General features: G+C 43.4%; 1 protein-coding gene across 2 annotated transcripts; it reads left to right on the plus strand.

Annotated features, from left to right (window-relative positions):
* The first annotated feature begins 654 nt into the window (after nucleotides 1–654).
* On the plus strand, nucleotides 655–20,244 carry PPM1G (protein phosphatase, Mg2+/Mn2+ dependent 1G). 2 transcript variants are annotated; one of them, XM_082357738.1, is made up of 11 exons: nucleotides 865–982; nucleotides 3,324–3,438; nucleotides 14,930–14,999; nucleotides 15,471–15,556; nucleotides 15,900–16,032; nucleotides 16,699–17,114; nucleotides 17,702–17,836; nucleotides 18,164–18,398; nucleotides 18,784–18,913; nucleotides 19,211–19,313; nucleotides 19,630–20,244. In XM_082357738.1, exons 2-11 carry the CDS (start codon nucleotides 3,382–3,384, stop codon nucleotides 19,834–19,836), a joined length of 1,572 nt encoding a protein of 523 aa, XP_082213864.1. In that variant the 5' UTR covers nucleotides 865–982; nucleotides 3,324–3,381; the 3' UTR covers nucleotides 19,837–20,244. The 2 variants fall into 2 exon arrangements, with proteins under 2 accessions (XP_082213863.1, XP_082213864.1); XM_082357737.1 differs by lacking the exon at nucleotides 3,324–3,438 and having other exon boundaries at nucleotides 655–982.
* The last annotated feature ends 105 nt before the right edge of the window (nucleotides 20,245–20,349 follow it).

Consider the following 20,349-nt stretch of genomic DNA (forward strand, 5'->3'; position numbering starts at 1 on the left):
GGCCAGATAGCTTCCTCAAAAACCCTCACCAAAGCAGTTTACTTTCATTCTTCACCCCTGCAACCTTGTAACATTATTCCCTTCTCCCCCTGGTATAACGCACGCCTGGGGCATCCTGAGGACCTCAAGTTAACAGCTCTTCCACTCTCTGATTTCTTCTCGACCAGCATAGACTGGGTCACAGATCGAGGTCTTCATTTTCTTTTATCAGAAAGACTCTCTCACATCCTACTCGCGTAGGCCTCACAAAGCCTGGCCAGGGTACTTCTTGCGCTCAGAACCCTAGTCAACTTTAATTGAACCGTACGGGGCGGGGTTTGAGGGAGTCTAAGGGCGCGGTGGAGAGTGAACTGACACGCTGGAGGATGAACCGGAAGTGCCAGGTCCCGCACAAAAGAGCTTCAGACAAAACGCGAGAGGCCGGGGTAGGGGAGCGGAGGCGGGGGACAGTGGGGGACGGTTGAGGACAGACACTGGCGAGGAGCAACGTCCCACGCTGCCCCAAGGAGGCCGCGGCCGTTGGTGGGCGTGGCCGCGCCAATCTCGCGGGAGGGCGGTTGGGCGGGCCGTTGTCCCCGCGGGCGGGGCGAGTTGCTAAGGAAATGACTGCCCCCAGCGCCGCGCCGCGCCGCGCCGTCCGGGCGGGGTCTGAAGCGGCGCCGTTTCCGCTTCCGCTCCCTCTCTGCTCCGGTCCCGTTACCGCCTCCTGGGCCGCCTCGCGCCTTTCACCGGCACCTTGCGTTGGCCGCGCAGCCGGGCCCGCTCCTGCCGCGCGCTCACCCGGGGCTCCGGCTCCGGCGCCGGCACGGGTCGCGCTCCGTTCGCCTGCCCCTGAGGCCGCCGGTCAGCCGCCGCCATGGGTGCCTACCTCTCCCAGCCCAACACGGTGAAGTGCTCCGGGGACGGGGTCGGCACCGGCGCCTCGCGGCTGCCGCTGCCCTACGGCTTCTCCGCCATGCAAGGCTGGCGCGTCTCCATGGAGGTGAGGCGGGAGGGGCCCATAGGCTGACGGCTGTAGGGCGGGAACCTGACGGAGAAAGGGAGCCGGGGGGGGATGGGGTCATCCCCGGGGAAGGGTCCGAATCGAGAGCCTGTGACCGCAGCGGCAAATTGGGGGGCGACAGCGAGAGCGGAGCCGGGGCCGAGAGGGAGCTGCCGGTGCTAGGAGACCGTGTGACGGTGGCCAGCTTGGCGGCGAGGGCTCGGCCATGTGGGGAGAGGCACCTTCCGCCCACTGACCGACCTCCCCGTGCCTTCGCGCCATCCTCTCGTGACAAACCAGCCCTCCAGGCTCGTAAACGGTGTGAGGTTTAATGTGGGAGTAAAGATGAAGAGAGGGACTATTTATCCATTGACTTTTGCTAGAGAGAGGCGGATAGATGTGAATGATTGTACTTAAAAATAAAAAATGTGATGTGTGAGGCGTCTTTGGACGAGGAGTTTGACAGGAAAGGAAGCCAGGCAAATAGTCCGCTTCAAAATCTTAATACCTATATGCCTGGCCCTGGGCACCACGTGTTAATTTCAGAGGTTTGACTTGACCTCCGAGAGTTGTCACTCGTTTGTATTCTTTCACGGCCTTTCTTGGCCTTTGGAAGCCTTGAACTGTGTCAGTCACTATAATTTCTTTTAAAATTATGCCTGATGTTTTTTTCTCACTCGGAATTTCTCTAAAACTTAGTAATTGTCATTTTACCTGTGCTTGTTGTAGCTTATAGTTTCCTTGATTTTCAGTCATTTCATCAACTTTTTTTTTCTTAACCTACAGAGAACTGATTTTTCTTTTATAGAAAAATTTACTATCGATAAAAGGGAAAAATGGAAAAATTCTGGATAAAAAGGAGTAGTGTTGGGCAAATGGGTGTGAAACTACAAAGGAGAACAGAGAAAACTATGGTAGGAGGGAAAGGAAGAAAGACATGTGTAAGACGTGTTTTTGTGAAGAGTTTTGTGAGGTCTAGGCAGAGGAGCCAGGGAAATGCTCTATTATGTCTGGGATCGAAGGTTTATCCACTTACTAGGTGGGCTTCAGGTAACAGCCAAAAGTCTCCCTTGGGAATTTCTTCAAATCCCTCACTCCTCCCTGTGGTTAGCTCTGGAATGACAGTATAAACTTAAATGGTTTGTTCTCAGACTCAAATTTTATACCCACGGCAGACTTTATCATATGCTTAAAATCTCAGGAATGGAGAGGATCCTATATAGTTCATCTCACCACATTTTACAGCTCAAAAACCGACGCCCAGAGAGATTAGGATACTTGTGCCTTGGTGGAAAGAATCTGTAGGATGAAAATTGTTCAAGACCTATACTACACACTGTTCTCATCTGTGTCATCCTGAAATAAAGCATTTATATTTCTCTATGGTGCACAGTATTGAGTTTACTGGGTGCTTGGTAAGTGTAATTGTCTGGCTGGTAGAAATATCTGGATGTAGCTTCGCTGTCAATCTGGGGTTTGGGTTAGTTGGTAATTTGGAGGTTCCAGTTCTATGGCATTTTCTGTTAATATTGTAAGATTTGAGGTGACTATCTCATGTCACAGTAAGGCTTTTCCTTTGGGTTTCTCATTCCATATTTTCCACTTTCCTCTCTGCTGTGGTTGTTCCACTTCTTTGTTACTCTTTCTAGTTTTCTTTATGAATTGAGTTGCTTGGATAATCAATTTTCCAAGTCTTTTGCCCAGTGATTCTGTACTGTTTGCTTCTTCTGTGCAGGGCATTTCCCTTTATTTTTGGCTTCTCCTCTGGTAATTAGAACATAACTGTTTTCATCAGGGGCTGTTTGGTTTGTAGAGATCTTGCTAGACTATTCCTTAGATCCTAATCTTCCTCCTGAGAGATAACCACTTAGGGTTTTAAAATCTTATTGTGCGGTTTCTGAATTTCCCTTTGTTTGAATAGTTAAGTATACCCAATCAAATCTTCTTGAAGTCCTGTTTGGGATCCTGTTCTGCTGCATTGATACTTTTGCTTCTGGCTTTGTTTCCTTTCTCCCTGCAGTATAACATAGTTTCTTTGCTATGGCAAGAAAAGAACTGACTTCTAGCCTGTTGAGTGAATCTTACCTTTTCCGAAAGTGTACTCCTGTTACTCTTAACCTTTAGGGCTGAATTTCACCAGTTTATTAATTCTATTGACCTTATTTGCCTGGTCCTAATGATTTAGTTGAGGTAAGTTTATCACACCCATACACATTATAAAGGTTACTGAAATCCTGACTGATGTATAGTCAGCCTTAGAGAGTACTGTTTTATCCCTTCTCTTGAGGCAAGAATGGCAACTATCAATAGCTGGCATTTTATACTTTCTGCCTCTCTCCAGCCCCTTTTGCTGTGGAACCAGGGTGTTTTGAGGAGGGGTAATCAAAATACCACAGTTGATGTTCCCTTCCCTTCTTCCTTCTCCATGGTTTGGAGGGACCCTCAAGCTGGTTGAGGTATGTATTTTGGGGGTTAACAGGTAGGTTGTGGAAGGGTGCCTGAGAAATATATATGGAAAGGCTCTGAGTTTCTGATGTCTAATGAGAAGTCCAATCTGAAAACAGTTTTAGTTGATGTAGTCTCAAAGAGACTAGAGTACTTTTAGTTTTTGGTTATGAGGTTCTGTGGAAGTGACAAAATTGCTTCCTGTGGGGAATTAGGAGATATATATATATATAGATATATATATAGATATCTTATATTTGTCCCTTTTAAAGGCAGCATCAATACCTAGAGTATAAATTTGAGTAGGCTAGCTGTTTATTGCCATATAGAAGCTGGCTTATTAGTGGTCACAGAGAGTCATCTAGAATTGAATGTAGATAATGTTGAGCAGAAAGTTCTTAAAGATACATGCATGATAGTTTCAATCATTATATTAATAGGGGAGATATAAAATGAGATACCACAAGCATGCTGTGGGGTTCCACTTGAGAGAGGGCATCTGAGGCTGAAGACCATTTATTGTTTGTACCTCAGATTAGTGTCTCATCTGTAGCTTAAAGCACTTTTTACTTACTGAACCAGATAAGAATTCCTTTGTCTAGGATACAGTTAAGCAATTTTCATAAAAGGGCATTCTTTTTGATCAGCATGCAGTTCCTATTCTTTACAATTCAAAGGTAGCATGAAATGATATCAAATGCATGTCCATTAATATGGAGAAATTTTTTTCTACTATACTATTCCTTTGTAAGTTTTCAAGCAACTGTAAGTTACAGTCAGAACTTATTTCTCAAGATTTCAAGAATATCTTACATTATTTCTGTTGCCCAATCCCCTAGCAGTTAATACTGCTTCTGAACCCCTGACGCTCTATTGGGTTACCATCTTGGAATTATACTTTGAGAGGTAAGGGCTTGAATTTGAATGTAGAAATTTGACAGATCTGATCAGTAGTTCTTGCCACTGTTAGCTGCCATTAAAATTGTGCTGTCTGGAAGCACAAATCTTTAGAACTGAAAGCATCACTGATGTTTAATGATACACTGTGAACTGAGTACCAATTCCAGTGGAGTTGTTTTCTGTTTCCCTCTAAGTCTAGTTCAGAGATGGAGTGTATCAACTTTTAATCATGCATAGTACTTGAAAATGTATATACAGGTCCCTCTTTAAACAACTGTATCGAGATATAATTCAGGTACCATATCCATTTAAAGTGTACATTTCAATAGTTATTATACTCACAGAGTTGTGCCGCCATCACCACTATTAATTTTAGAACATTTTCATCACCCGAAAAAGAAATATTGTAGCCATTATTAGTCACTCCCTATCCCCCCTCCTCTAACCCCTGGCAACCACTAATTTACATTATGTCTTATGGATTTGTTTATTCTGAACATTTCATATAAATATGTCACCTTTTATGTCTGGTTGCTTTTTACTAAACTATATATATATATATATATATATATATATATATATATATATATTTAATTTATTTATTTTTGGCTGCGTTGCGTCTTCGTTGCTGCGCGCCGGCTTTCGCTAGTTGCAGTGAGCTGGGGCTACTCTTCATTGCAGTGCGCGGGCTTCTCATTGCGGTGGCTTCTCTTGTTGCGGAGCACGGACTCTAGGCACGCGGGCTTCAGTAATTGTGGCGTGCAGGCTCAATAGTTGTGGCTCGTGGGCTCTAGAGCGCAGGCTCAGTAGTTGTGGCACATGGGCTTAGTTGCTCCGTGGCATGTGGGATTTTCCCGGACCAGGGCTCGAACCCGTGTCCCCTGCATTGACAGGAGGATTCTTAACCACTGTGCCGCCAGGGAAGCCCCTAAACAACATTTTTAAGGGTCATCCAGATTGTACCATGAATCAATCAGTACTTCATTCCTTTTTATGACTGAATAATCTTCCATTGTATGCACATTTTGTTTATTCATCCATCAGTTGATGGTGGTTTGGACTTCCACGTTTTGGCTCTTATGAATAATGGTGCTATGAATATTCATGTTCAGATTTTTGTGTGGAAATAAGTTTTATTTCTCTTGAGTATATTCCTAGGAGTAGAATTGCTGGGTCATATAGTAACTCCGCGTTTAACATTTTAAGGAACTGCCTAACTATTTTCCAAAGTGGTTGCTCCATTTTACATTTCTACCAGCAGTATATGAGGGTGTCAGTTTCTCTACCTCCTCCCTACACCTGTTATCTTTTTTTTTTTCCTCCAGTTATAGCCATTCTGGTGGGTGTGAAATGGTATTTCATTGTAGTTTTGATTGTATTTCCGTGATGGCTAATGATGTTTGAGCATTTTTCCTTGTGCTTATTGGCCGTTTCTGTATCCTTGGAGAAATGGCTGTTCAGATCCTTTGTCCATTTTTTTTTTTTTTTTTGGCTATGCCGAGTAGCATGTGGGCTTGCAGGATCTTAGTTCCCCAACCAGGGATCGAACCCGTGCTCCCCTGCAGTAGAAGTGCAGAGTCTTAACCACTGGACTGCCAGGGAAGCCCCTGTTGGTGTCCTTTGAAGCACAAAAGTTTTTAATTTTGATGAAGTCCAGTGTTAAGAGTTTTATAGTTTTGGCTCTTACATTTAGGTCTGTGATCCATTTTGAGTTAATTTTTGTGTATGGTGTAAAGAAGGGTTCCAAGTTCAAACTTTTACATCTGGATATGTGTTCGTCCCAGCGTCGTTTGTTTTTGTTTTTTGTTTTTTTAGGTATTTATTTATTTATTTGGCTGCATCGGGTCTTAGTTGCAGCGTGTGGGCTTCTCTTTAGTTGTGGCACATGGGCTCTAGAGCGCACGGGCTTTGCAGCTCAGGGCTTAGTTGCCCCGCGGCATGTGGGATCTTAGTTCCCTGACCAGGGATCGAACCTGCATCCCCTTCATTGGAAGGCAGATTCGTAACCACTGGACCACCAGGGAAGTCCCCATCATTTGTTAAGAAGCGTATTCTTTTCCCTTTCTGAATTATCTTGGCATCATTGTTTAAGATCAATTGACCATAAATATGAGGGTTTATTTCTGGACTCTTAATTCCATTCCATTGATCTATGTACCACGCTGTCTTGGTTACTATAGCTTTGTGGTTTTGAAGTTGGGAAGTACAAGTCTTCCAGCTTTGTTCTTTTTCTTGTTTCTTCTTTTCTGGGTCCCTCGTATTTCCATATGAGCTTTAGGATCAGCTTGTCAGTTTCAGTACAAAAGGCATCTGGGATTTTGATAGGAATTGCTCTGAATTTGTAGATCTATTGATGAGTATTACTATCTTAATGATATTAAGTCTATAGTTTTCTTGCGATGTCTGTCTGGTTTTGGTATCAGGATAATACTGGCCTCATAGAATGAGTTGGGAAGTGTCACCCCATCTTCTGTACTTTGGAAGAGTTTGTGAAGAATTGCTATTAATTAGTCTTTAAATATTTGGTAGAACTCACCAGTGATGCCATCTGACACTGGGCTTTTCTTTGTAGGAAGTTTGTTTGTTTGGTAAGATACACATAACATAAAATTTACCATCTTAACCATTTAAAACGTGCAGTTCAGTAGCGTTAAGTAAATTCACATTGTTGTGCAACCAGTCTCCAGAATTCTTTTCATCTTGCAAAACTGAAACTCTATACCCATTGAACCACTCCCCATTCCCCCTTCCCCCAGCCCCTGACAACCACTGTTCTACTTTCTGTCTCTATGAATTTGACTAGTCTGGGTACCTCATATAAAGACAGATTTGTCTTGATGACTGGCTTATTTCACATAGCATAATGTCCTCAACGTTCATCCATGTTATAGCATGTGTCAGAATTTCCTTTCTTTTTAAGGCTTGATGTTCCTTTGTATGTATATACCACATTTTGTTTATCCATTCATCTGTTGATGAACACGTGGGTTTTTTTACTTTTTGGCTCTTGTGAACAAAGCTGCTATGAACATGGGTGTGTAAATATCTCTTTGAGACCCTAATGGGAAGCTTAAGATCAAGGTGTCTGGAGAGGGCCCACTTCTTGGTTCATAGTGGCTGTGTTTTAGCTGTGTCCTCACAAGGCAGAGGACCTCTCTGGGGTCTTTTATAAGGGCACTAATTTCATTCATGAGGGCTCCTCCCTCGTGACTTAATTGCCTCCCAAAGGCCCTACCTCCAAATACCATCACTTTGGCCCTGAAGTTTCAACATAGGAATGTTAGGAAGACACAAAACATTCAGTCCGTAGCACAGTGGTAATACATGCATATAATTTTAAAAGTCAGACAGTAATACATGACTTTTTTTTTAAATAAATTTTTATTTATTTATTTATTTATTTAATTTTTGCTGTGTTGGGTCTTAGTTTCTGTGCGAGGGCTTTCTCTAGTTGCGGCAAGCGGGAGCCACTCTTCATCGCGGTGCACGGGCCTCTCACTGTCGCGGCCTCTCTTGTTGCGGAGCACAGGCTCCAGACGCGCAGGCACAGTAGTCGTGGCTCACGGGCCCAGTTGCTCCGTGGCATGTGGGATCTTCCCAGACCAGGGCTCGAACCCGTATCCCCTGCACTGGCAGGCAGATTCTCAACCACTGCACCACCAGGGAAGCCCAATACATGACTTTTTAAAACCAAAAATGTAGTTCCCTTTCCAACCACCTTCAAAAGTTTTATCTTGAATTGCAAAGATTTAGATAAATTTAAGTATCATAAATCTAAATGATTGATCAAGTGACACAGGAGCCTTTGTGGATGTATTTGTAACCTTAGGAAATTGACATCAGGAAAGATAACCAGGTCTTTATTAATAGCAGATCCACTGGTGTCTAGAAGGTCAGAAGGGGCTGTGTGATATATAATTTAGTAAGGCAAGACCTAAGAGCCCTTATTCAGGTGATCTGTGTATTCTGCATCATTTCTTTCGTACCATCTCAGTGGTTATTGTGTTATGATACAACGTTAGGTTTTGGGTAGTAAATGAAGGAGGAGGTATCCCTAAGATATTTGTTCTGAGGCAGCTGGGAACTCACCATCATAAGCAAACATCCTGCTGTGTTACAAAACATACTGTTAGGCCCCAGCGCTGTAAAGAAATTTAAGACAATCTGTTTTCATGCTGTTTTGGACCTAGGACTCCCTTTTCCCCTATGGAATGTTGGATAACAATACAAGATAGCATATGCTGAATGCCAAATTATTGGTAGAAGCAATAAATGTTAAGAGTTCGGGTGGGGAATGATCACAGAGTATTGGTGTGATGAAGAAATATCTCTTGGAGGTGGTGAGACTAACTGGACCTTTAGGAAAGAGTATAAATGGTAACAAATGGGGAGGAGGAAAGTGGGAGAAGAAAAAGTATTAGAAGAAAGGATAGGAGGAAAGACTGAAGCAGGCATACTTACTACTTTGCTGGGGTAGGGTGTTCAGTATCAAGAGTGTCAAGAGTAGTTTCTTTTGGGGAATGGTATGAGTTAAAGAGACTAGGTTATGGAGATGGATAGGAATGATTACTGAGTGCCTTAAATTGCCAGTAACTTGTATGGAATTAATCTAATGCAGTAGAGTCCATTGAAGGGCCTAGCAATAAAATGTTATATAAGGGAGATTAATCTGGCAGCTGGATGTATGTAGGCTGGATTACAGGGGGCAGAGAGTAGAGATTGGAGAGGAGTTAAAATACCATTAAGAATAAAGTAATCCAGGATCACAGTTATGAGGGAAAAGTCAGCAGGACTCAGTAGTGGTTGGTGGAAGACAGCCAGGAAGTCAAGGAGGACTGATATTAGGTGTTGCCTAGGACAGTTAAGATTCCATTGACAGAAATAAGACATGTAGGGGAAACTTTGATTTTTTTGGAGACTGCTAAGTTCCTATTTACATATGTTAAGTTTGAGGTGGAGAAGGGATATCCTGTAGAAACAGGCAATTGGAGGTATAGAACTACAGTTCTTCACAGAACCCAAGAGAACTTTTGAGAAAGCTGACGTGGTTTGTACTATTTAATTACATACAGCGGTTGGGGAGAATGAAGCCTGCAAAATGGCTATTGGGATTGCTGTTATAGTGATTGCCTGCTTCGTGAAGTATGATTCTGAAGGAGAAGGGTTTGAGTTTAAGAGGAAACGTTAATCTAGAAAGAGAGGAGAGGGACTTCCCTGGTGGCAGTGGTTAAGAATCCACCTGCCAATGCAGGGGACACGGGTTCAAACCCTGAGCCGGGAAGATCCCACATGCCACGGAGCAGCTAATCCCGTGTGCCACAACTACTGATCCTGCACTCTAGAGCTCGTAAGCCACAACTACTGAGCCCACGTGCCACAGCTACTGAAGCCTGCACACATAGAGCCAGTGCTCCGCAGCAAGAGAAGCCACCGCAGTGAGAAGCCCACTTGACACAACTGGAGAAAGCCTGCGCGCAGCAACGAAGACCTAACGTAGCCAAAAATAAATAAATAAATTTATTAAAAAAGAGAGAGGAGAAATATTGCTTCTGAGGCAGAAGTGAAGGAGATGTTAGATACAGCTATGGAGAAATTTTGAGTTAGAATAGGGAAGATGAGGTAGATCTTGAAATAAGACCTTGATCTAAGTAAAGTAAGAGGTTAGCTCATCTGCTATGAGTGAAAGGAAAATAACATTGAGAGCTTGAATAATGTGGGAAAGGTTTGTGACTGACTGTGGTTAATATATTTAAGAGTCAATGCAGAATAGAGAAAAAAGTGCTAAATGGAAGTAGTCACCACAATCAACATGATTTCATGACATTTTATGACTAGCGATACTTAGTGGCTCGGATTCAAGTGTGAAGAAAGCATTTGGTCGGGTTATACAAGGTTGGATGAGTTTTTCTAGATTGCTAAGAGACAGAGTTGAAATATGCAATACTTAGCTCTGACTCAGAAGAGGACAGAGAGAGAGACAAAGGTAAAGGTATGGAAGCTATGATTGAAGATATAAGGGGGAAATTGAAGTGCTTAGAGAAGGTAGAGCAGTTCCAAGTGATATAGATCCAAAACCTCACCAAGAAGTGGAGGAGAAGGTAATGTGGAGTGGTTCTAGGAACTGAGACCTCGAGGTATAAGATGAATCTTTATTGTGGGCATTCCTCTTTGAGACAAAGGATAGAGAAGACAAATGTGAACCAGGTACTAAATTTCAGAGCAGAATATGTATACTTATATATTACGTTCCAGTTTACAAAGAATTTTTACATGTTTTACATCAGCATCATGATAGTCCTGTGATGATACGAGTAATGTAGATATTCTTATTCCATACTATAGAGGGTAAAATTGAGGCACATCAATAGATAGCTGACCAGAGATCACACAGTATATGGTAGCTTGGCAGCTTAAGGACAATCATAGGTTTCTTTTGTTGTGGTCATTATTCAGAATGGAACGATATGGCTAATTGTATAAAAATAAAAATCTTGAAAAGTAGGATATAATTATTACTCAGATTTCACCCTCCACTAAGTTTGATGTGTTATCTTAGACTTCTAACATATACATAGATACTTTATTTTTTGCTTTTTATCACAATATATTGTGAACTCATTTCTAAATGAATACATATTCATCATTTCTAAGAGCTGCATATATTCCATTGGAGGGATGTACTGTTTGTAATCTAATCTATTCATGGAAATTTAGATGGTTATAATTATTTTTTATTATAAGTAATGCTGTAATGAACATTCTTCATATCTTTGTTTCCTTGTGTCAGTACTCCCATAAAATAAACTTTTAGAAGTCAAATTACTAGATCAAAAGACATGCACATTGTGGTACATATTACCAAATTGCCCTCCAGGAAAACTAGTAATTTATATTCCTGTTTGATCAGAGTACATGAGAATGTGTTTTTATCTTCACTCGTATTATTACTGGATACTATTAATCTTTTTCATCATTCTCATTTGCACAAAAGGATAATTCCTTGGTTTTTTAATGTTTATTTCTTTGATTACTGTTGAGGTTAAATATTTTTTCCTGTGTTCACTGTTGCTAGATCTGCTTCAAAGTCACATGATCTTGTGAGGAACAGATGAGAAGTCAAAAAGATTTTTTTAAATAGAGGTGTGGGTTCAAAAGAGATAGTACACCAACCTAAATGTCCATCAACAGATGAATGGATAAAGAAGATGTGACACATATATACAATGGAATATTACTCAGCCATAAAAAGAAACGAAACTGAGTTATTTGTAGTGAGGTGGATGAACCTAGAGTCTGTCATACAGAGTGAAGTAAGTCAGAAAGAGAAAAACAAATACCGTATGCTAACGCATATATATGGAATCTAAAAGAAAACAGAAAAATGGTACTGATGAACCTAGTTACAGGGCAGGAATAAAGAGGTAGACATAGAGAATGGACTTGGGAACATGGGGTGGGAGGGGGAAGCTGGGGCGAAATGAGAGTAGCATCGACATATGTACACTACCGAATGTAAAATAGTTGGCTGGTGGGAAGCAGCAGCACAGCACAGGGAGATCGGCTCGATGCTTTGCGATGACCTGGAGGGGTGGGATAGGGAGGATGGGAGGGAAGCTCAAGAGGGAGGGGATATGGGGACATGTGTATGCATATGGCTGATTCACTTTGTTGTGCAACAGAAACTAACACAGTATTGTGAAGCAATTATACTCCAATAAAGATCTATTTAAAAAAAAAGAGATGATACAGCTGTGATTTAGAGTGCGTTACAGGACAGAGAAAGACCAGTTGATTCTCTTGTTCCACTGGGAAGCAGTGGACAGGAAGAGTGCTCCTCTCTCATCTACCAAAAAAGTGAAATTAGTTGGACCAGCCTCTCAAATTTTAGCATATATTGAGTCTTTTTAAAAAGACATTTCATTTACTTTTGAAAAAGTAAACATTCCCATGCTTAAGTCTTGCTCCCATCAGTCTGCGCCCTCATGCCCTCCCACAGTTTACTTTTATTAGTTTTCTGTGTGTCCTTGTAGTATTAAAGTATGAGAAGACAAATGTCTATTCCTATGCTCCCGCCTATACAGAAAGCAGCTTACTAAATATATCATTATGCACTTTGTTTTATTTAACAAAATATCTTGGAGATCTTCCATGGATTTTTTGTGTGTGTGTGTTTTGTTTTTTGGTTTTTTTTAAGGAAAGCAATATTTGTGGATCTCCAGTATTCACTAAAATGTTTTTAATGTAATGTTACTTATATGTGTACAAACATAGAACTGGACATAAATTACATGCCAACAAACCAAACTACAAAATCAACAGAATTAAAATCAACATTAATGTGACACAACTGTTTTGCTGAAACTAATCAGACACTCACAGCATGACCAAGGTAGTGACGGCTGAGGTACAGTTTCTTATGGGTTTAGCATACCTGTGCTATACTGTGTCCCATGCCGATTCTCTCACTGCTTTTGTCATCTAACCCATCCCTTCTCACTTTTTATTTCATAGCACTACCATCTTTCTATGTGAATTATGCCATCATTCTATATGATTTACCTATTTACTGTGTTTGTTGTCTATATTCCTCACTAGAATATAAGTGTTTTATGAAGTGTGGGTCTTTATTTTGTTCACTGATACATCCTGAGCACCCAGAACACATACTAGCACATAATGGATACTCAGATATTTGATGAATGAATGAATGAACAAATGAATTCTTAGGCACATTAAAGTCTGAGAACCACTGTAGAGGATGCTGTGGTAAAAGACAATCATAAAAGGCAAGAAAGTGCTAAGATGTTGGTGATAGGAGAGGAAGGCCCAGTAAGATAAACCCTGGTCTAGAGGGATGGGAGGTCAGTGTGGCTGGTGAGAGAGCGGTTGGAAGAGGGAGAGAGGCAGAAGATAACCTTTGGTGTGTGGTGTTCTTCTAGATCTTGGGGATGAGGCTAAGAGGTAGTCGTGTCAATGGCCATAGATAGGCCATCAAAGGCCTTCTGTGGACGCCCATTAGCTTCTGGGGCACTTTCTCCTGGAGACAATCAGAGGGAAATACAAGAAAGAGTAGCTCCTTTTCAGTGCTCTTCTTCCCTACTTTAAAACCCTAAGTTTTTGGTTTTTTGTTTTATTTATTTTTGGCTGAGTTGGGTCTTCTTTGCTGCGCGTGGGCTCTCTATAGTTGCGGTGCGTGGGCTTCTCGTTGCGGTGGCTTCTCTTGTTGCGGAGCACGGTCTCTAGGTGTGTGGGCTTCAGTAGTTGCGGCACACAGGCTCAGTAGTTGTGGTGCACGGGCTTAGTTGCTCCGCGGCATGTGGGATCTTCCCGGCCCAGGGATCAAACCCGTGTCCCCTGCCTTGGCAGGCGGATTCTCAGCCACTGCGCCACCAGGGAAGCCCCCTAAGTTTTATATTCTAGACTTGTATAATGAAGGAATAGTCTTATTTTAGTGACAACAGAACTACTACACTCAGGTCTCCTGACTATTAATATAATTAGAAATTTTTAAATACTAATACCTGAAAGACAAAGGAGAACTATTAACTTTACTAATTAATCAAAGTAAATAGCTAATTATATCCTTTTTGTCTGTAGAGAATACCTGAAAGGAAGGTTGGGTTGTTTTCCAAGATGGGGCAGGGTAAGCGGCGGTACCCTTTTATCTAGGTCTGACAGTCTTGCCTGAACTTTGGCTTAGCCAGTAATATTAGTTTGGGGTAGCAGTTTTATTAATAGAAGAATTTGATCAAGCCCAGCCTCCCAAATAAAATGTTCGTGTAGCAGGACTATTGCAAATTTCTCTTCAGGTGTGCTGTGCCTTCAGAGTTAAATGGTATCTCAGTTCCAGCTGGGGATAGGAGATGGGATGGCTGATTTAATGGGGCATTGTAAATTCCACTGTGTGTAGTTTAATAACTATTTGTTGGAAAGATATTCTTTTGTAAATATATCCTCCGCCTAGCCTTGGGGGTAACTTCTTAAATGAGTTAAACTTTAAGAGAAAAGGGGAGTAATTTGTTTAGATGGTGGTTTTTGCGGGGTGGGGAGTATTAAGTGTATGTAGCTTTACCAATTTCTAGTGCTTTCACTCCGGCTGTCTCAGGATTCTCCTAGAAACTTTTTAGATCGGTAATGCCCTCAGGTTGCTTTTTGCTATCTTCCCTAACATTTTCTTCCTTTAAGTTCACTGATTCATAGAATGGGTCTGGAAGTGACTTTAAAGATCCTTTATTCTGGTGCTTCCCATAGTTGCCACAAATCCAAAAGGGTCAGATCTAGAGTTCCAACAGCCAAACATTCTGCCATCTGGACTGAGATCTCCTAGGCTGAGGCTGCTAGACTGCAGAGGTAGTGACCTGATTCATCTCTTTCCCTTCTTCCCTCCCTCCTTCCTTTCCTTTCTCCCCCTCCCTTCCTTTCTCCCTCCTGTGTACTGTTCTTATTTATCATCCCATCTTCCTTTCTTATTTCTAGGCCATATAGGTCAGCCAGGGAAAGGTTAGTGCGATTAAGGTGTGAAGGCAATCCTTAATGACCTGAGGTGCACAAGGAAGAATACCCTTTGACCTTAAGAAATGATGATTATGCTCTTTTTCCTAGGATGCTCACAACTGTATTCCTGAGCTGGACAGTGAGACAGCTATGTTTTCTGTCTACGATGGACATGGAGGTAACTTTAGCAGATCATATGGTAACATTCTAGGACCCCACTTCCAGGTCCTTTGTTCTTTTACTTTCCAGGGTTCTGGTCCTCAGATATAATTTCCTGCCTAGTTCTGTTTTTCTCTATTCTGCCATTCTTCCTTCCCAGGAGGATAGTGCATTGGTTCTTAATCTCACAAGGCCTTGTTTTAATCCAAGAAGCCTCTTCCTACATTAGCATTTATCTCTTTTTCACTGAAAACTAAGTATACAGGCGAGAAAAGACATGGGATATATTAATATAGCCCTGAGAGAGGTGATGGTGAAATCCATTTTCTTGGTCAGAACTTCCCAAAACATTGTCTTTTAAATAGGTTTCAGTTGTGCTAAGATATTCATCTTCTCAATCCTTGGGGTTCACTCTAGAATGGTGTGCTGATATTACATCACTTTCTGTGTGTGCGAAGCTATGCTCTGGGTGACTTTACCTTTGTTCTAGGGGAGGAAGTTGCCTTGTACTGTGCCAAATATCTTCCTGATATCATCAAAGATCAGAAGGCCTACAAAGAAGGCAAGCTACAGAAGGTCTGTCTTCCCACACTGTTCATTCTCCATTTCTGCAGACTTTCCCTTTTTTTCCAGTCCTTGGCTTTTCCTTTTTCATTGCCACCCAGCTTCTTCTTACTGTATTTCTTAAAGAATTCCGTACCTAAAATGAGCTTATTCCCACTTGATCCTTTTTAGAGCTACCTTATTGATTCCTAAGTCTCTAAACTGTTTTTTTATTTGTCTGTGAGTGTCTCACAGCTTGGTGGATCACACTCTAATTTGCATCTCATCCTCATGCCCAGGCTTGTGTGTAGGCAGTTCATTTTGTACCCACGTACTTCTTCCTACACTTGCCTCATACTAGTTTGATTATATTCAGGCTTTGGAAGATGCCTTCCTGGCTATCGATGCCAAACTGACCACTGAGGAAGTCATTAAGGAGCTGGCGCAGATTGCAGGGCGACCCACTGAGGATGAGGATGAAAAAGAAAAAGTAGCTGATGAAGATGATGGTGAGTGTGGCATCTTTTGTTTGAGAGGAAATTGGCATATTAAAGAACTGTTCTTTAATACATATTAGTTGTGTGTCAATTCTGAAAGATGGCTTCCTAGGGACCTGGGAAATCCTCATGTTAAAGAATCTCCTGTACTACAGGTGGTTATGAAAAGGAGAGAGAGGATTAACCTTTGTTGAGTTCACAGTGTTGTAAGCATTTTTATATACATCATCTTTTGTCATTGCAATTGGGTCTTTCTGGTTCATTTTAATGTTTATGTGATTTTTTTTAAGACTGGAGCTGCCTTTAGCCATAGCAGCCAGTCATTAAGCCTAGGCCTGGACTAGGAGCATTGTGGATTTCCTGGGTCCTCAGCCAGGTTAGGGTTTCCAACTTACCAATAAAAAACGAGAGGTGATAGGGAACACATATAGTAACTAGTATTCCTTTGACTAAGAAGGGAGTGCAAGACAAAGACCAAAGGAAGTCTCTGGAGGCTGATGTTACTTGAGGAAAAGGGAGCAAAGGGCTGTTCTTCTGAGATTTGATAAGTGACAGGAGCCTTAGGAGTGGGAGGTGGTGGGGAAGTTGGAACTCAGGTTGCAAGGGCTGTGGAGGTAGTAAGGGACTGATGCCATGAGGAGTCTGGCATGGGGTGCTGATTTAGCCTCTCCCCTGCAGTGGACAATGAGGAGGCTGCACTGCTGCATGAAGAGGCTACCATGACTATTGAAGAGCTGCTGACACGCTACGGGCAGAACTGTCACAAGGGTGCTCCCCACAGCAAATCTGGAGCTGGGACAGGCGAGGAACCAGGGTCCCAGGGCCTCAATGGGGAGGCAGGACCTGGGGACCCATCTAGGGAAACTTCTTCAGAGGAAAATGGCCCCACAGCCAAGGCTCACACGGGCCTTTCCTCCAACTCGGAATGTGGGACTGAGGCAGGCCAAGGTGGGGAGCCTGGCACTCCCACTGGTGAGGCTGGGCCTTCCTGCTCTTCAGCCTCCGACAAGCTGCCTCGAGTTGCTAAGTCCAAGTTCTTTGAGGACAGTGAGGATGAGTCAGATGAGGCAGAGGAGGAGGAGGAAGACAGCGAGGTAAGGGCCCAGTGGGGGCAGATAGATGTTGAAGTTGTAGAGAGGGCCTGGTTGGTCGCCGTGCATAGCTTTCTACTCTTTTCTGTCTCCTATTTTGACATCATCCCCCACCTACAGTCTAAGCTTTTTTTTAATTCATTATCTCCACCAACACGGGTACCATTAGCCCTCTTAACCTCTTCCTTTGTTGACATTGTAACAAACAGATCTAGTTCTGGCCTTTCAGAGTCTGTCTCCTAGAGAGAGAACAAGAAGTTGGTGGTTATTACTTTGGATATGTGGGTGTTTCTTTTTCTGGGCAACTTATTTTCTGGTCATGTTGCCTGGAAGGTGCTTTTGGCTAGCAGCTCTGGCCTTCCCCGAGGTTTCCTGCTAGTGACCGCTGAACCTAGTTCAGGATATTAGTTATATCCATCCTAGTCCTCTCCCCCGTCCTCCACATTTTTCCATCATGATCATGTATTTGCATCTTTCAGTGTTTTAAGGATCTATGTTCAGTCAGGGCCTCTTGGTTCTGAGCGTGAGTTGGGGGGAGGGGGCAAGGAGGTCATCTCAGTCCCAGTAGCCTGGGATTGTCCCTCTGGCAGGAATGCAGTGAGGAAGAAGATGGCTACAGCAGTGAAGAGGCAGAGAATGAGGAAGACGAGGATGACACTGAGGAGGCTGAAGAGGATGAGGAAGAAGAGGAGATGATGGTGCCTGGGATGGAAGGCAAAGAGGAGGTGTGTGGGGAAAGGAGGGCAATGAGTCTGGAAACCCAAGAGGCCAAGTGTGAATTCTCTGATTTTGATTTTGGGAGAAGGGTCCCCTTCCTATCTTAGCACTGAAGTCATGGTCATGGAGGGATTTACTCTGCAAGGGGAATTAGGCCTTTCGGGTAGAATTATCTCAGAAAAGGGCGAGAGCATGCTATATCTGGAAAGATTAAATCTATGCTCCTCTTGTCTGTTAAAGTGCTCTTGGTGGTCCTAGTGAGATGAGAAGACATAGGGGAATGATTAGAGCTGGTGTCCAGAAGCTCCCATGATGGTCCCTTTCTTCCTTTTAAGCCTGGCTCTGACAGTGGTACAACAGCGGTGGTGGCTCTGATACGAGGGAAGCAGTTGATTGTAGCCAATGCAGGAGACTCCCGCTGTGTGGTGTCTGAGGCTGGCAAAGCTTTAGACATGTCCTATGACCACAAACCGGAGGATGAAGTGGAGCTAGCACGCATCAAGAATGCTGGTGGCAAGGTCACCATGGATGGGCGAGTCAATGGTGGCCTCAACCTCTCCAGAGCCATTGGTAAGGGCCAAGAAACTATGGGAAAAACTTCTGGGGTCTTGTTCTCTGTTCCAGACTACCTATAGCAAACTTTAATCTTCATGGCCTTTTTATCTTTCCAAGTATTTTTGTATCTACTACCTATGTCCCTTAATCATCTCTATGAAATAGGTAAAATAGGTATCATTTCTAGATGATGAAAAAACAGGTTAGTGACTGACCTAAGGTTCAGCAACCCAAAGATAGGGTTGAAACCAGAAAAACTAGACCTCACTTCTCCATTCCACTAGATTATGGAACTTTGTAAAGAAGGGAAATAAATGGCAGGGTTTGACTGGCCTCAAACACAAATCTGTGCGAAGTGCTCAAACTACTTACTCATCAACCATCCATTCCTTTACTTCAGGAGACCACTTCTACAAGAGAAACAAGAACTTGCCACCTGAGGAACAGATGATTTCGGCCCTTCCTGACATCAAGGTGCTGACTCTCACTGACGATCACGAATTCATGGTCATTGCCTGTGATGGCATCTGGTAAGCACTGGCGGGACACCCTAAAATTCCCTATTTTCCCCTGCAGCATTACTTCTCTTCTAGGGCTCTGAGCTGCTTTATCTTCCTTCTAATGGCTGTAGTCAGCCCCTTTTCTCAGGCTGCTCTAGAATTAGAGCCTAGATAGGCAGCAGCTTGGTGTCAAGACCCCCAAACCTAAGGCAAAGCTGAGAAAAGTCTCTGTGGGTGTTTACGTTGGCCTGAGCCATCTGTGACCTCTATCCTCTACTCTGCCTTGCTGGGACTAAAGAAGATTCTTACTGTTGTTTTTGACCCCAGGAATGTGATGAGCAGCCAGGAAGTTATAGACTTTATTCAATCGAAGATCAGCCAGCGTGATGAAAATGGGGAACTTCGGTTATTGTCATCCATCGTGGAAGAGGTAAGTCCCAGGTAGAGGAGAGAAGGTGTCTGGTCTGTGTATCCAAGGTTTTCTCTTTTGGCCTGAGTTAAGACCAGAGCCTGGGAGTATCACTAATTACTGACAGATACTAAACTCTGACTAGAAAGTTTCCCTTTCCCTCATTTCCCTGACTTATCCTTATGCCTCATGCACTAGCAAGTGGCCTGTTTTGTGACACCTGTTGCCCGTTCCCCTCCTTCTGCCACCCTGTCTCAGCAAGGCCAGCCCTTTGAGACTTTAGGTTCCCAGGAAGGTTTTCAAACCCTGAAGCTGAGCTACCCCATCCCTTTTGTAGCTGCTGGATCAGTGCCTGGCACCAGACACTTCTGGGGACGGTACAGGATGTGACAACATGACCTGCATCATCATTTGCTTCAAACCCCGAAACACAGCAGCGCTTCAGCCAGAGAGTGGCAAGCGGAAACAGGAGGAGGTGCTCTCTACTGAGGAGGCTGAAGAAAATGGCAACAGTGACAACAAGAAGAAGGCCAAGCGGGACTAGCGGTTGTCCAGACCCCTGCCCACCTAGACTGTTTTCTGAGCCCTCCAGACTGAGACTGAGTTTTGTCTTTTTCCTTTAGCCTTAGCAGTGGTTATGAGGTGTGCAGGGGGAGCTGGGTGGCTTTGCTCAGCCCATTCCAAAGAGGGCTCTCCCTCCACACAGCAGCCTGGGAGCCTCTGCTGTCCTCCCCAGCCACCTCCTTGCTCCTTGGGGCTCATCACCGGTTCTGTGCCTGTGCTCTGTTGTGTTGGAGGGAAGGACTGGTGGTTCTGGTTTTTACTCTGTGAACTTTATTTAAGGACATTCTTTTTTATTGGCGGCTCCATGGCCCCCAGCCGCTTGTACCCGCTCTCTGTTGTACACTTTCAGTCAACACTTTTTCAGACTAAAGGCCAAAACCTAATCGTGCCCATGGTGTCCTTTTTTCTCTGCTGCCATCCTGTCCAGACCACCCACCCAGGATGCCCTGGCTCCACAGTTGGCCCCCACCAGTAGCATCGACCTAGCCCTTCC

Source organism: Balaenoptera borealis, assembly GCF_965194805.1.
Source record: "Balaenoptera borealis genome assembly, chromosome: 15".
Taxonomy (NCBI): Eukaryota; Metazoa; Chordata; class Mammalia; order Artiodactyla; family Balaenopteridae; genus Balaenoptera; species Balaenoptera borealis.